This window comes from Bos mutus, chromosome 28 (genome assembly GCF_027580195.1).
Source record: "Bos mutus isolate GX-2022 chromosome 28, NWIPB_WYAK_1.1, whole genome shotgun sequence".
Classification (NCBI taxonomy): domain Eukaryota; kingdom Metazoa; phylum Chordata; class Mammalia; order Artiodactyla; family Bovidae; genus Bos; species Bos mutus.
In genome coordinates this window covers 42,973,786-42,990,744 of record NC_091644.1, presented here as the reverse complement: position 1 = coordinate 42,990,744, position 16,959 = coordinate 42,973,786, and the positions used below count along the sequence as shown (strand labels likewise).

The 16,959-nt window shown below is 40.3% G+C and overlaps 1 protein-coding gene across 4 annotated transcripts in view; it reads right to left on the bottom strand.

Moving 5' to 3' along the window:
* The window catches only part of RAB4A (RAB4A, member RAS oncogene family), a 72,021-nt gene that overhangs the window by 42,932 nt on the left and 12,130 nt on the right, over positions 1–16,959 (bottom strand). For all 4 annotated transcript variants that reach the window (XM_070364646.1, XM_070364645.1, XM_070364647.1 and 1 more), the window contains exons 2-3: positions 5,003–5,083; positions 2,876–2,990 (exon numbers count right to left, since the gene is read on the bottom strand). In XM_070364646.1, the coding sequence (XP_070220747.1) occupies positions 2,876–2,990; positions 5,003–5,083 (196 nt within the window). The remainder of the gene's footprint in view (positions 1–2,875; positions 2,991–5,002; positions 5,084–16,959) is intronic.

Below are 16,959 nucleotides of genomic sequence, written 5' to 3'. Positions count from 1 at the left end.
AGGAATCTCCACACTGTTCTCCTTAGTGTCTGCACCAACTTACATTCCGGCCAGCAGCATAGGAGGGTTCCTTCCTTTCCACACCTTCCTCAGCATTTGCTGTTTGTAGATTTTTTGTGATGGCCATTCTGACAAGTGTGAGGTGATATCTCACTGTAGTTTTGATTTCCATTTCTCTAATAGTTAGCAATGTTGAACATTTATTCATGTGCCTATTGGTCCTCTGTATGTCTTCTTTGGAGAAATGCCTATTTAGGTTTTCTCCCCATTTTTTTGATCGGGTTTTTAAAATATTGAACTGTATGAGTTTGTGTATTTTGGAATTTAGTAATCCCTTGTCAGTCGTATCATCTGCAAGTATTTTCTCCCAGTCTGTAGGTTGTCTTTTTGCTTTGTTTATGGTTCACTTTGCTGTGGAAAAGCTTTTAAGTTTAATTAGGTCCCATTTAAAAAATTTTTGCTTTTATTTCCATTATTTTAGGACATGGATCCAAAAAATACTGCTGTGACTTATGTCAGAGAGTATTCTACCTCTATTTTCCTGTAGAAGTTTTATAGTATCTGGTCTCACATTTAGGTCTTTAATCCCTTTTGAGTTTGTTTTTGTGCACAGTGTTAGAGAATGTTTTAATTTCATTCTTTTACGTGAGGCTGTCCCCTTTTCCCAGCACCACTTATTGACGAGACTGTCTTTTCTCTGCTGTATATTCTTGCCATCTTTGTGGAAGGTTAACTGTGTGGATTTACTCCTAGGCTCTCTGTTCTGTTCTGTTGATCCACATGTCTGTTTCGGTGCAATGCCATGCTGCTTTGATTACTGTAGCTTTGTATTCTTGCTTGAAGTCTAGTTATGATACTTTTTGAAGCAAACAATTATTAAGCATTTAAAATACTATACCTGACTTTTTAAGTGAAATTCTTGCACTAGGATTGAATTTTATTTAACTGAATTTTGAAATTGTGAATATCTTTTGTTTGACTTTCTGTACTAACTCAAAAAACACAACCAGAATATTAATCTACTTTCCTGCTTTAGCAGTTATTAGTTGTTGTTTAGTGTTTAAGTTGTGTCTGATTCTTTTGTGAACCCATGAATTGTAGCCTGCCAGGCTCCTTTGTCTATGGGATTTTTCCAGGCAAGAATACTGGAGTGGGTTGCCATTTCCTTCTCCAGGGGATCTTCCCTACCCAGGGACTGAACCCACACCTCCTGCAGGGGGATCGTTTACCACTGAGCCCACTTCAGTAGTTATGGAATATCAAACACGGAACTTATCTGCAGTCATCTGGCAGTTATTATTCCAAATTTTGATTATGACTTGAGTGTAACGAAAGTGCTAAGGAGAGAATATTTTGTGGACTGTTTTCAGTTCAGTTCAGTTGCTCAGTCATGTCTGACTCTTTGCGACCCTGTGAATCACAGCATGCCAGGCCTCCCTGTCGTTTACCCAAACTCATGTCCATCGAGTCAGTGATGCCATCCAGCCATCTCATCCTCTGTTGTCCCCTTCTCCTGCCTCCAATCCCTCCCAGCATCAGAGTCTTTTCCAATGAGTCAACTCTTCGCATAATGTGGCCAAAGTATTGGAGTTTCAGCTTTGCATCAGTCCTTCCAATGAATGCCCAGGACTGATCTCCTTCAGAATGGACTGGTTGGATCTCCTTGCAGTCCCAGGGACTCTCAAGACTCTTCTCCAACACCACAGTTCAAAAGTATCAATTCTTTGGTGCTCACAGTCCAATTCTCACATCCATACATGACCACAGGAAAAACCATAGCCTTGACTAGACGGACTTTTGTTGACAAAGTAATGTCTCTGCTTTTGAATATGCTATCTAGGTTGGTCATAACTTTCCTTCAAAGGAGTAAGCGGGTGGGGAGGAGGGGATTATATACATTAAGAGACCATAACTGGAATCACCATCTGCAGTGATTTTGAAGCCCCCCAAAAATAAAGTCTGACACTGTTTCCCCATCTATTTCCCATGAAGTGATGGGACCAGATGCTATGATCTTTGTTTTCTGAATGTTGAGCTTTAAGCCAACTTTTTCACTCTCCTCTTTCATCAAGAGTCTTCTTAGTTCCTCTTCATTTTCTGCCATAAAGGTGGTGTCATCTGCATATCTGAGGTTATTGATATTTCTCCTGGCAATCTTGATTCCAGCTTGTGCTTCTTCCAGCCCAGCGTTTCTCATGATGTCCTCTGCATATAAGTTAAATAAGCAGGGTGACAATAGACAGCCTTGGTGTACTCCTTTTCCTATTTGGAACCAGTCTGTTGTTCCATGTCCAGTTCTAACTGTTTCTTCCTGACCTCCATACAGGTTTCTCAAGAGGCAGGTCAGGTGGTCTGGTATTCTGACTGTTTAATGTAAAGCAAAACCAACCCCCAAAGAGATTTAAAAAATTCTTAATGTGCAATGCTATAACCTCCTAATGTGCCACTAGGTCTCAAAGAATAAATTATCCTCCAAATTAGAAAATGTTCATTTGGAAGTGATTCCCTAACCCCCAGGGCATATAGCAGGATATAACTGGTGGGCCAGCCAGTGAAGTTTCATCTGCCACTCCCCATCACTTCCCATCGCTCACATTACCACCTAAACCATACCCCCTCCTCGTCTGTAGAAAAACTGTCTTCTGTGAAACCAGTCCCTGGTGCCAGAAAGGTTGGGGACCACTATTCTAATGTATTCTTCCATAAATCAATGCTGAATGGAGAAAAATGGAGTTTTAGCTTGTCTTAAAGCTTTCACAGGTGAAGTTTCTAAAACCTGTGGTGGGGAGGAGGGGATTATATACATTAAGAGACCATAATTGATTATTTCAAACCAAGTTTTCAAATATTATTATTAAGTTAGAGAAAAAGCTACCTGAATCGTTCTTGGCCTGCTGTGTCCCATATCTGTAACTTTACATATTTACCACCAACATTTATTATCTTTGAACCAAATTCCACTCCTATAGTATGATTTGAGTCATCTTTGACTGCAAAAGAAAAAGAAATTTAATTTTAGGACATTAAGGTAACAACTTATAAATTTAAACAACCAACATTCAAATCAAGAGTTAAGTCAATAGAAAATGTAATTTACTTATGCCATTCATTTCTCCAAACATAAAATGATAAAAAGCACTCACTGCTTTAAACAGAATACATACAGTTTCTGTTCTCAAAGAGCCAATCAAGTTTTTTCTCAAAACCCCTAAACAAGCCATATATTTTAAAGCCAACGCTTGGTGACCCTGCCACATGAAACCATATCTACCCGACCACTGTTAAGGTTCTCAAGAATGGTAACTGCACAAAATACTGGGCACCATCTTGAGAGGCTTACTGCCCAGTGACAGACTGCAACTCGGCCAATGATGGTTTCAGCTATTTGGACAAATATTCTGAACAAAAAAAAGTAAAGGGAAGGAAAAGCACTGTAGCCCAAGAAGGAAACTTGATGGATACCAAAGATTAAGGGAAAAAGAGGAAAAGATAGAGTAAAAAAATGCAAATACCACCCCCTCCCCAAACCAAGACCTCGATGCAATTATTACAGCTGTTGAGTTTTCATGAACTTCAGCACTGTGTGTGGCAATCATTTGGAATGAATTTGTTGGCAAAATCAATACTGTCTAAATGGGCAGGGATGCAGGCAAAATATGTAGTTTGCCAAACCCAACTGGAATAAGCTGTCTATAAAAGAAAATATCTGTGATGATAAAAAGGGATAAAACAAACATCCTGGCTACACAGTCCACTGACTGGTTTATAGTTTATCACCATAGGATGAAATTTAATTGCACCAGAAATCATCTGACAGCTGTGTTCCCTGCTTCCTGGGGACCTGGGTAGGAAAGGGTTTGAGTCCAGCAGGCTGTCTCATCCTGGACTTTCACCAGCACCCAGCTAGTGGGCCAGCCTGGGAGGAAACGCCTCCAAAGGTGCCAACTAACAGCCAGGTTAACACACGGCGGAGAGAAATACCGTCGCTGTGGTCATGAGAAGCAAAGGGAGGATGTGTGGGGAGAGCGCCTGCTCAGGCCAGCGTCCTGGCCAGCGTCCCCTCTGCTGAGACGGAACAATACAACGTCTGAGTGACTGGTTCAGAACCCTGGGCCCACCCAGCAGATGAACGCTTGTTAACGCAGTGGGCACTGGCTCCGTGACTAAGCCACACTGGGTCTCTGTCACCACACAGAGACTCCAATGAGCTCCTGGTCGATGGAAATGGAAGCAGCAGAAAACATTCTAGAATCTTACTCTTTGAGCTCTTTCTCAGGACACTCTCTGTGTGCATTTTACCCACCATCTAACATATCTCACACACCCTTACTTAGGATGAACTTCATTAAATGAAATTAATTCTGTTTTTGTGCCTTCACCTGACTATAGTAATATAGACAGGTCATTCTCCAGAACTCTTCAGATAATTATAAAAGAATGGTACGTTTTAAGGGCCTTTCAAACCCACCATGTTTTACAATAGTTTGGAATACAAAATGTAACTTCCCTTACAACATGGGGCAAGTCAATGGTGAAAGATATTTCTGTGGGCAAAAGGCCTGGGTTTGAGTCTCACATGTACAATCACTACCTGTTTCTTTACCTGTAAAACAGGATTGATGACAACAGCTGCCTTAATGACAATACAAGGCCACTGGGGCCCAAACACTACTTTATCCAAAATGTACAACTAGGGTTATTGGGCCACTCCTTGTCAGGAAATGGAATTCCACAGCATTATAAGGTATTTTAGTATCTGGAAAATGTACAGGACAATTTACTACATCATGAACAATGACCCACTATGAAACTGAAGTGCTAAATAAAAAATCAGATTACTAAACATTTAATAACATAAACTTTTACTGTCATTTAAAAATATTTGTAAACTACAACTTTCTTCCTGAAAACATATTCAGAAGTTTTGCCATAAACAAATTTGTGTAGGAGCATGCTCTCAGAAGACGACATAAAAGGAGCATTGACCGTGGATGTCACTTACATTTTTTTTCAATAAACTGATGAAGCAAGCAAGACTTGCCAGTTCCTGCATTTCCAATAACCAAGAATTTAAACAAAAAATCTGAAACACAAAAAGAGACTGTGAACAATAACATTAAAACAGGTGCTATGAACTTAGACTACAGTCATAAAATTTAATGACATTGTAATTGTTAATATCACAGAAAAAAGAGGTCACTGAATATTTTGAGAAAATGGCAATAAATACATTGACTTACCTTTCCACATTTTCAATATCTGGCTTACATGCTAACCCAGTGCCTTTTCTAACTTCTCTGGGGATAATTTCTTTTCTGAAAGTTTGAAATGTAATTACTATAATGACAAAAGTGACTAAAATCTCTCTTTTGCTATTCAAATAAATATGCATATCCAGTGACAAGTAAAAATCATTTAGAAATTTCAAATGCTTTCTATACAGAAGAAAAAACTTGGTAGACTCATGGGCTTTGAGAAGTTCACTCCTTTCTTCTTTTAAAAAACAAGTGCAGCTTCTCCCTGCACTTGCTTCTGTGGCCTGGCCTCTGTTCCTGCACCTGTGGCGCATGGGAAAGCCGGCTTCTGGTCAGTACTGCCCAATTTGGTCAGTGTTCCCATGTGAAATTTGTCTCATTCAATACAGGGAGAGCTCTTCACTTCTTTACACAGAGGAATATATTTAATTTGGGATCTTATTTTGCATAAACTGTAAAAAGAGGCTTTCTAGCATGGAACCTGTAAGTCAGAATGAGGGGCACCAGTAGCCTGACACTGCCCTGGTGATTCATGCTGCTTTTTCTGATAGCAAAGGAGTCTAGTTCTGCTCAGCACAGCTCCCACCCTCACATTTTGACTGCCACCCACCTCTGCCAACCCCCAGGCTGCAAGGCTCACCTGTGGCTCTGAAGGCCCTGCTCTACCCAACTCTGCTGACCCCCAGGCTGCAAAGCTCACCTGTGGCTCTGAAGGCCCTGCTCTACCCACCTCTGCTGACCCCCAGGCTGCAAGGCTCACCTGTGGCTCTGAAGGCCCTGCTCTACCCACCTCTGCCAACCTCCAGGCTGCAAGGCTCACCTGTGGCTCTGAAGGCCCTGCTCTATGCTCCTGGTTCCCTTGGCTGCACCTCTGAGGCTATCACCTCCACACTCCTGTTTAGAACCTGACCACACATTCCCAGCCCTGGCTCCTTCTCTCCCCCAGCTAAGCCCAAGCAGTCCATTTCTTTGCTTAGGCTTGGCCCAGCCCTGTTCCTAAGAACTACACTCATTATCACTCAGAGATTAAGCCTATTCCACCTCTCATATTTATGGGCACTTAAACTTATAAGACAGTGCTATTAGGATTGTTAGCATTTACAAATACAGTTATATGCATCTCACTGACCATTTTAAAAGCATGCCACACTCACATTCATAACAGCACTATTCTCAGTAGCCAAAAGACAGAAGCAACCCAACTATCCATTGACAGATAAATAATAAACAAAATATGGTACATATATACTTTGGAATATTATTCAGCCTTGAAAAGGGAGGAAATTCTGATACATCCTCCAGTATGGATGAATTTTCACACTGTGCTAAGTGAAATAAGCCAGACACAAAAGAAGACATACCAGAAGATTTTATTCACATGAGGTGCCCAGAGTGCTCAAACTCAGAGACAGAAAGTTGAATGGTGGTTGTAGGGGTGCTGGGGGAGAGGGAATGTGCAGTCAGCGTTTAATGGTTCGAGCATCCGTGTGGAAAGATGAAAAAGTTCTGAGGATGAATGGTGGTGATAGCTGTACAACGAATGTGAATGTACTTAATGCCAGGGACTTTAAAATGGCAAATCTCATGTTATGTGTGCATTTTATCACACGCACAAAATAAAACATGCCAGGTCTGATCATTTGCACTGAACAGCTTTTACAGCCCAAGAAATTAAAATTTCTAAGTTAAAATGACAATACTAAAATTTCTCAATTTTGTTCAATATCCTCTCTGAGAAATAAAGCCCAATACATTGTTGCATAAGTTGTAAACACAGGAAGATGAGAACCAGGTAAAAATGCTGCCACCATGGAGGCAAAAGTAAGTCTTGAGAGAGAAAACTGTACACACAAATGGGAGTGTTCCTTATGCTTCATATGTACACAGCAAGGAGTTTCACTAATTCATCTAATCCTGAAACAAAACTCATATGTCTAAGCACAGACTTTGACTTAAAGCTTGTTCCCTTATTAATTTTCTGCTTTGGAAGTTTTGCTTAAATGGACTTCATTTGGACAGAGGAGCCTGATGGGCTACAGTCCATGGGGTCACAAAGAGTCAGACACAATTGAGTAAGAATGCGCACACACACACACACACACACACACAGTAATTGTCTTCCAGATTACACCACAGTCTCAACAGGTTAAAGGGTAATAATGTCAACTGATTTCACCTTGCTGGACAAAAGACAAGTAAGATATGCAATTTCCATATATGAAAATATTTAATTCCACCAAAAAACTCTTCACACTCTGAATCTTGTAGCTCAAAGAGGTAAGTTTTCTTACTTAGAAAACCTTTTTGTTTGAAAACGCTTTTGGAGTCAAACATCTAGAAATGCTGGATAAAACATACCACATTTAAAAAAACTATACAGCTGACCTTTTAGGAAAAGGACTGGAAAAAGCAGTAGGGGCCCTGGAGGGCTGTCACTTTGGGTCTTAAGACATGTGGGACAGGGTTCAAGACTGTACCCATGTGAAGGACAGAGTACAGAGGTCAACCTGAACTTTCTTCAAGGCTTGGCCTGAAGTGAAGGACAGGCTGGAAAATCCTCTCACCAGCTCAGGGGGACAAGGAGCCTTCTCTGACTCTGTCTGGCCCCTCAGCAAAAAACAAAACAAAACAAAAAACCCATTCCCTTTGAAGATTTATTATGGGCTGACTCCACAGGAGTTTGAAATTCAAACCAAAAAACATGTGCATGGTGAAACTCCAAGTCAAGAAATTTAAAACAGTAAAAATGGCCCTAGACAGTGATGTCACCAGGATGCCTGGAAGAAGCAAAGCAGATCACTCTGGAATCACACTGGCTCCCAGGTGGTGCTGGTGGTAAAGAACCTGCCTGCCAATGAAGGAGACGTAAGAGACTCAGGTTCAATCCCTGGGTTGGGAAAATACCCTGGAGCATGGCATGGCAACCCAGTCCAGTACTTTTATCTGGAGAATCCCATGGACAGAGGAGCCTGGAGGGCTACAGTCCATAGGGTCACCGAGCGTTTGGACACAACTGAAGGGACTCAGCACACTGGAAGGACACATCCTCCAACCAATACTCAGGAGTCCCGGCCTTACAGCTGCTCTGAAGACGAGCTCACAATTTAACACAACAAAACACTCCAGGAAACAGTCTGTGATGAGTGAGTCTGCAGTCCAAAGATATTATACTCTTAAGAATTTGATTTTAAAAAGAACCTGATAAGGGACTTCCCTGGTGGTGCATTGGAAGACTTTGCCTTCCAATGCAGGGAATGCAGGTTTGATCTGACTAGGGGGCTAAGATCCAACACGCCTCATGATCCAAAAAAAAAAATAAGAATCTGATGAAGTATACTCAACATGATTAATACCATAAAAAAGGAATTGAATCCATGAGCAAAGAATAAAATGATATGAAAGAATAGATCGATTTCTAGAATGTGTCTAAAAATAAAAGCTGCAGTCATTAGAAACAGTCAATGGATAAATTAAAGAGCAGAATTAACAAAACTAAGGAAAAAATTAGTGAACTGGAATAGAGACTGGAGAAAATTACCATGAGGCAAAATAGAGAACTGAAGAGAGAGAAAATATGAGAGTTTAAGAAAAATGCAGAATTGAAAGAAAGGGTCCAACATAGGTCTAATATGTATTTTGGAATAAAAAGAGAGAGTGAGAGAGAGAATGCGGTAGAGAACGCCAGGGTTAAACTGTAACAACAATCAATAAGAAAGGAAAAACTCCCTACAAGAAACTAGGTTCCTTTGGGGTTAACCAAAGGTCACCATCTTCAGTGTTGGGACAGGAGCACAGAAACAACGCACTGTCTAATGCAGAATTCAACAGGCAATGATTACCCTAAGCACCAAGATGGACTTCTGCTTCCAAAAAGAGGGAACAGAAAGAAGCACTTTCCCTCATTCCTCCTGCTCAGTACCACCTAGGATCCTAGGCACCACACATAAAAGAAACACAAGGAGACTTGGAAAAGTTAGCTAAGGTGAGAAACTGGCCAGAGACCTAGGGGCCTGAGGAGTGACACTGGTTTTTCCGTGGGTTTTTTCCTTTTCCCTCCTATCTCCCAGACAGGGAGCTGAACAAGCTAACAGCCAATGGAGGCAGATTTTAAGAAGTCACAGCAAAAGCCTGGTCTCTCTTCTCACAGGACCAGGAAAGGCCAGCCTAGCAAGACAGAAAACTTACACAAAACTGCTCTACTCCAGACAAACACTACAGGAAAAACTCACCCCAGGTCTCACCCTACCCACGCCAGCAAAGGACGGATGGGAACCCGGACCGCCACGCTTTTGAGGCTGTAATGAGGTGCCCCCAACACCAGCTGGGTGCTGTCACAGAGACCAGGGACAGGGCTGGGGCCCTCATTCCTGCGAGCCAGTTCTGAGCTGTCCTTGCACCCACTGCATGCCAGGGGAGACACGGCGGTGGTAGGGGGCAGAGGGCACAGGTCACAAGAGCTCTCATCCCAACTCAGCAGCACAAGAAGCAGCCCCTCCACCCGGATGTCCTCAGATGCTCAGACGGCAACCTGGACTTCCACCTCTACCTGGCAGTAACAAGGCAGCACCCAAGAGCAGAAATGAGCTAAACAAGATTTAAGTCAAGATCTAACGTCTCATAACATAATACAAACATGTCCATGTTTCGAATAAAAATCCCTCATCATAGCAAGAACCAGGAAGACCTCAAACAAAGGAAAAATATCAACAGATTCCAATGCCAAGATGATAGAAACATGTGAAAACTCTGACAAAGATTTTAAAGCAGCCATCATGAATGCTTCAACAAGCATTAAGAACATGTTCAAAACACATGAAAAGCTGAAATCTTCACAAAAAAGAAAGTATCATCAAAGAAAAAGAAAACATATATAAGAACCAAATGGATGTTTTCGAATTAAAACATACAATAACTGAAGTACGGGGCTCTGTGAATGGGCTCAAAACAAAATGGGGCAGAGGAAACAGTGAAATGAGCATCAAAGTGATAGAAAATACCCAATCTGAACAACAAAGAGAAAATAGACTGAAAATGTATTGATACAGGCCTCATGGACCTTTTAGACCACCAAAAAAATAAAAAAGAAATCTAACTTTCATGTCACTGGAGTCTCAGAAGGAGAGAAAACAGGATAGGGTTGAAAAAGTACTCAAAAGAAATAATGGCTGAAAACTTTCTAAATTTAGCAAGACGGCAATTAAAAAAGCTAGATTATTCCAAAGTGAAAGTGAAAGACGCTCAGTTGTGTCTGACTCTTTGCAACCTGTATAGTCCATGGAATTCTCCAGGCCAGAAAGCTGGAGTGGGCAAGCCTTTCCCTTTCTGGGGACCTTCCCAACCCAGGGATCGAACCCAGGTCTCCCACATTGCAGGCAAATTCTTTACCAACTGAGCTGTCAGGGAATCCAGGTTCTTCCCAGCAAGAATCTAAATACATTCATGTCAAGGCACATCATACTTAAACTTCTTAAAACAAATAAACAAAAATATCTTGAATGCAGCCAGAGAAAAATGATACCTTACCTACAGGGAAAAAACAATACCAGCGACAGCATGTTTCTCATCAGAAACCATTGAGGCCTGAAGGGGCACACTATTTTTCAAGGGCTGAAAGTAAAGAACGCTCCATCCAGAATCTTATACCCTAAAAATATCCTTCTAGCGTGAAGGACTGAAACATTCTTAGAGGAAAAAAAGAGCTAACAGAATTTGTCACCAACAGATCTACCCTAAAAGAATGGCTAAGGGAAGTCCTACAAACTGAAAGGAAAGGAATTCCCTGGCAGTCCAGGGGTTAGAACTCAGTGCTTTCAAGGCTGAGCCCAGGGTTCAATCCCTGGTGGGGGAACTATGATTTCAAAAGCCATGCCAAAAGAAAAATAAAGCCTGAAAAGAAGTGATAAAAGGAATTATAATCATGGAACATTATACAAAGGAAAGTGAAAGTGAAATTCTACAAAGGAAGAACATGGTAAATAAAAACATTGGTAAACATACTTTGCTGTTTAAGCAAAAATGGTTAACACTGTTTGATGTAACTCTGAATATAACAAGAGGAAATATTTAAGACCATTGTAAGTGAGGGAGGGTAAAGGAATGCCAAGTCCAACTCAGACGTACTGTGGCTCAATCCCAGTTTATTGCAACAAAGCAAAACTCACAATAAAATGAGTGACACAAATATTTTGGTTTCCCAGGACATATCAAGTTATGTTTGTACTATCTTTCAGCCTATTCAGTGTGCAACAGCATCATGTCTAAAAAATGCATACACTTTAATTACAAGTATTTTATTGGTAAAAACCTTAACCATCAACTGAACTTTCAGCAAGTGATAGTGCCATAATCTTTCACCATAGTAAATCAAAGATCACTGGTCACTGTAACAAGTATAGTAATAATGTAAAACTCTAAAATATTTTGAGAATTACCAAATCATGTCCCAGAAACAAGAAGTATGCAAATGTTATTGGAAAAATGATGCCAATAGACTTGCTCAATGGAGCACTGCCACAGCCTTCAATTTGTAAAAAAAAAAAAAAAAAAAAAAAAAACTCTGTGAGCATAATAAAACAAGGTTTGCCTGTAAGAGAAGGTAAGGTTTACACTTCGCTTGAACTAGTAAAACAATGACACAAGTAGACTGCAATATGTACCTATAATGTAACACCTAGCACGACCACTAAAAAAGCTATGCAAAGAGATACACTCAAAAACATTATAGGTAATTCAAAAAGAATTCTAAAAAATGTTCACATAAACCCAGTAAGACTGGAAAAAGAAAAGAGAAAAATGAAAAATTGAACAGAAATCAAAAATATAAAATGGCAAAAATAAATTCTAATAGACCAATAATTAGATTAAACTACATAAATATACCGATTAAAAGACAGATTGACAGAAAAGATGAAAAAAAGCCCAACTATAAGCTGCCTAAAAAAAACTCACTTAAATTATGATGTTCAGGCAGGTTGAAAGTAAAAGGATGAAAAAAGATCTACCATGCAAATATTAATCAAAGTAAATCATTATCAGATACAACAGTCTTCATGGCAAAGAAAACGACCAAAGACAGAACTGGTCACTGTAACAATAAAAGGGAAAATCCACCAGTAAGACATAGGAAAGCTCAGTGTGTGCACCATAAAACAGAGCTAAAAACACATCAAACTACAAACTGACAAAACTAAAAAGAGAAATGGACAAACCCCAAATTATGGTAGAGACATCAACACCTGTCTCTCAATATTGACAGAAAAACTAGACAGAAAATCAGCAAAGATAGAGAAGAATTCAGCGCAGAAAACCACTAGGATGGAGCAGGACACACTCTTTTCAAGGGCCCGTGTATCAAGATAGACCACACCCTGGGCCATAAAACAAATCTTAGCAAATTTTAAAGAACTAAAATCATATAGAATGTGTCCTCCAAACACAAAGGAATAAACATAGAAATTCGTAATATATATACAATAAGAAAATCTCCATTCATTGGGAGGATTGATGCTGAAGCTGAAGCTCCAATACTTTGGCCACCTGAGTCGAAGAGCCCACTCATTAGAAAAGACCCTGATGCTGGGAAAGATTGAAGGCAGGACGAGAAGGGGATGACAGAGGAGGAGATGGTTGGATGGCATCACCGACTCAAAGGACATGAGTTTGAGCAAGCTACGGGAGATGGTAACTGACAGGAAAGCCTAGCGTGCATCCCTGGGGTCACAAAGAGCTGGACATGACTGAGTGACTGAACAACAAAGAAAATCTCCAAATACTTGGATACTAACCAATCTACGTCTACATAAACCATGATTTAAAGAGGAGGTCTCCTGGGAAATCGAAAAATGCACTGAACCAAAAGGAAATGAAACTACAGCTCATCAAGAGCTGTGGATTACAACTAAAGCAGTGCTGAAAGGAAAAGTCAGAGCACTGAACGCATATATTAGAAAAGAGGAAAAGTCTCAATTGTCTAAGCACCCATCCTGAAGAACCTGGAAAGAGAAGAGCCAAATAAATGTAAAGCAAACACAGGAAGGAAATAAAGAGCAGACATCAGGAAATGAAAGACAAAGAAAATCCATAAAATACAGCTGGTTCCTTGAAAAGGTCAATAAAACTGACTCATCAGTCTAGCATAACTGATGAGTCAAGGTCTAGAAGTTGATCAAGGAAAAAGAAGTGTCCTTGAGATGGTCACAGCACACACCACCTTTGTCTTGGTAGCGCTTTGACAGGGTGCACGGGAGGGAAACCCTCACCACAGGAGGCCTTCCTACCGTCTCCAAAGGGGGAACAGGGCCTAGAGACTCCCAGACATCCAGCATCACACCCCAGCGAACTCAGTGTCCACGTCATGTTGCTCAGCAGCCGGGCTGGCAGCACCTGCGGGAGCTCTGTTACAGTTCGTTTAAGCAAAGATGAGTAGATGAGTGTGTGGCTTCACAGGGTATTCAAAGCAGGCAGCCTCTGAATGGCTAAAAATATGCATATTGGGGCTAAATTTAAAGTAACTGAGTGTATAAGTAAAAGGTTGTTGCTGAGCCACGAAAGACACCGGGAGTCTTGGCCTCCAGAGGAGAGGAATCAATCCGGGGCCAGTGACGAGCCTTGATCACTCAGCACTTCTGTGAAATAAGCACTTCCATGAAAGCTTCTGTGAAATAAAGCTTTATTAAAGTATAAAAGAGATAGAGAAAGCTTCTGACATAGACATCAGAAGGAGGCAGAAAGAGTGCCCCCTGCTAGCCTTTAGCAGTACGTTATATACTATCAGCAAGCTGTTAATGAGAAAGAGGCGATGTCTCAAACTCAGAGTGGCGCCAGGCCCCTCGCCCACAACATGCGTTTTGAGATAACACTGGCACCGGTGAGTCATCCTGGGCCACAAAACGGTTGACATGAATCTTGAAGAAAGGCAGGTTTCCAGGTGAATATATCATTTCATTAACATAGATTAGGAGAACAAGGTATGAGTAACACATACTGGTTTGTTGAGCCCTTACTGGTTCTGAGTCTTAAGCGAAACCCTAAAGTTCTTAAGCGGAACTTGAAGACAGAGTCGAGGGTAAATACACCAGGGTCATCATGGCAACACAGAATTTTAAAAGAAACCTCCTTTAAACTTTGTATAGAGAAGGAAAAAAATCTGACACTTGTAGTTTGTTTTCTCCTGCCGCTTAAAAGAGAAATTTAAAAAATGTCTAACCCTTGCAGCCCGTTTCCTCCGTTTGGAGACCCCTGGCCTTCCTGCCTGTTACCCTTTCATTAAGAACAGAGTTTGGTGCCGGCAGGCTTCGAACTAACGTCTAGGCTGGTTATGAAGAAGAAAACCGCAGAGGGACCAATACACAGGGCTATTTTAACTCGTTTATGTAACAAAGACTGACAACAACAGCAACCACAAAGAGGGCACAAATGGCCGATTTCAGGGCACAGCACTAGACCCAGCAGGGCAATGAGGAAGTGACAGTGCACACTTTAATCTGTCAACGACAGTAACACATGAAATAGACCAAGTCTTCGAAAACAAAAAGAACTACAACTCACCAACGTAAAATAATTTAAATAGTGATATAACTATTAAGGAAACTGAATTTGTAATTTTAAAACAAAAGAATACTCAGGCCAGGGTGGTTTTACTAGAGAATCCTATAAACATTCAAAAAAGAATCAACACCAACTCAGACATAAATGTTTGCAATATTTTCCTAGAAATAAGAAATAAAAGCAAACATAAACAGGACCTAATCAGCTAAAAAGATTTGGTACAGTAAAAGAAACCATTAACAGAATGAAAAAACAATCTATCGACTGCAAATATTTGCAAATAATGAGACCAACAAGGGATTCACTTTCAGACTATACAAAGAGCTCATCCAACTCAATATAAAGAAAATGAATAATCCAATTGAAAAATGGGCAGAAGACCTAAATAAACATTTCTCCAAAGAAGACTAACAGATGGCCAACAGGCACATGCAAAGATGCTCAGCATCACTGATCATCAGGAAAATACAAATCAGAACCACAATGAAGTACTGCCTCAGGCTGGTCAGAATGGCCACCATCAAAAAGTCTACAGAGAACACATGCTGGAGAGGGTTGAGGGAACCCTCCTATACTGCTGATGGGAATGTAAATTGGTGCAGCCACTACGTAGAAGAGTTCCTTACAAAACTAAAAATAAGTTGCCATATGATCCGGCTATACCACTCCTGAGTGTATATCCACAAAGACAAAAAAGCTCTAATTTGAAGATACACCCCAATATTCATGGAAACATTAAGTACAATAGCCACGACATGGAAGCAACCCACGGCATCAACAGGCAACTGGATTAAGATGTGGTGTAGGGGCCTCCCTGGTGATCCAGTGGTAAGGACTTTGTGCTCCCAATGCCAGGGGTGTGGGTTCCATCCCTGGTTTGGAAACTAAGATCCTACATGCCTCGTGATATAGCTAAAAAATAAAATAAAGGTCCACAGAAGTGGTGCATCAGTGACCCAAGATGACATAAAAAAAAGAAAGATGTGGTGTATATGTACAGTAGAATATTCCTCAACCATAAAAAGAATGAAATATTGCCCTTTGCAGCAACATAGAGAATATTATACTCAGTGAAGTTAAAGACAGATATTATGTGATATCACTTGTATGTGGAACCTAAAAAAAATACAAATGAATCTATATACAAAACAGAAGTAGACTCACAAACATAAAAAACAAACTTATAAGTACCAAAGGGGAAAGGTGGGGGGAAGGCATCAATTAAGAGTATGGGATTAACAGATACAAACTTCTATACAAAAAATAGATAAGCAACAACGATTTACCACACAGCATATGGAATTATATTCAATATAATAGCCCAGAAGGGAAAATAATCTGCAAAAAGTATGTAAATGAATCACTTTGCTAGATGCCTGAAACTAACACAACATTGTAAATGAACTATAATTCAATAATTAATTAATTAAAAAATCAAACCCAGTTAGAAAATGGGCATACACCATGAACAGGCATATTCACTTAAAAGAATATACCAATGACAAATAAGAATGTGAAGATATGTTTAAGATCATTAACCAATAATTAGGGAAATGAAAATAAAGCCATCATGACGTGTCACTACACATCTATCAGGAAAGGCTAAAATAAAAAGTCATGACAACAAAAAAGCTGACCAGGATGCACAGAAACTAGATCACTCATACATTGCTGGAAGAAATATAAAATGGAACAGTGAATCTAGAAAACAGCTTGACAGTTTCTCAAAAAAACTAAACACGCCACCAGATGACTCAGCAACTGAACTTCCAGGCATTTACCCAGAAAAAATGAAGACTTATGTTCACACAAAACCCTGTACATGAATGTCTATAGTAGCTTTATTTGTAACAGCCAAAAACTGAAAAGACCCAGATGTTCTTCAACAGGTGACTGGTTAAACAAATTATACATGCAGATCAAGAAACACTACTCGGCAATAAAAAGGAGTGAACCATTGATACTGCAATAAGCTAGATGGATCTCCAGAGAATTACACTGTGTGAAAATGCCAATCCCCAAAGATTCTACACTGCATGATTCTATTTACTGAACAGTCTTGAAACAGATGAAAAGATTGGTAGTTGCCAGGGGACAGGGAGGGGTGGGGACAGGAAGAAAGAGTATTCGGGGGCACAGGAGAGATACTTCTGCTGAT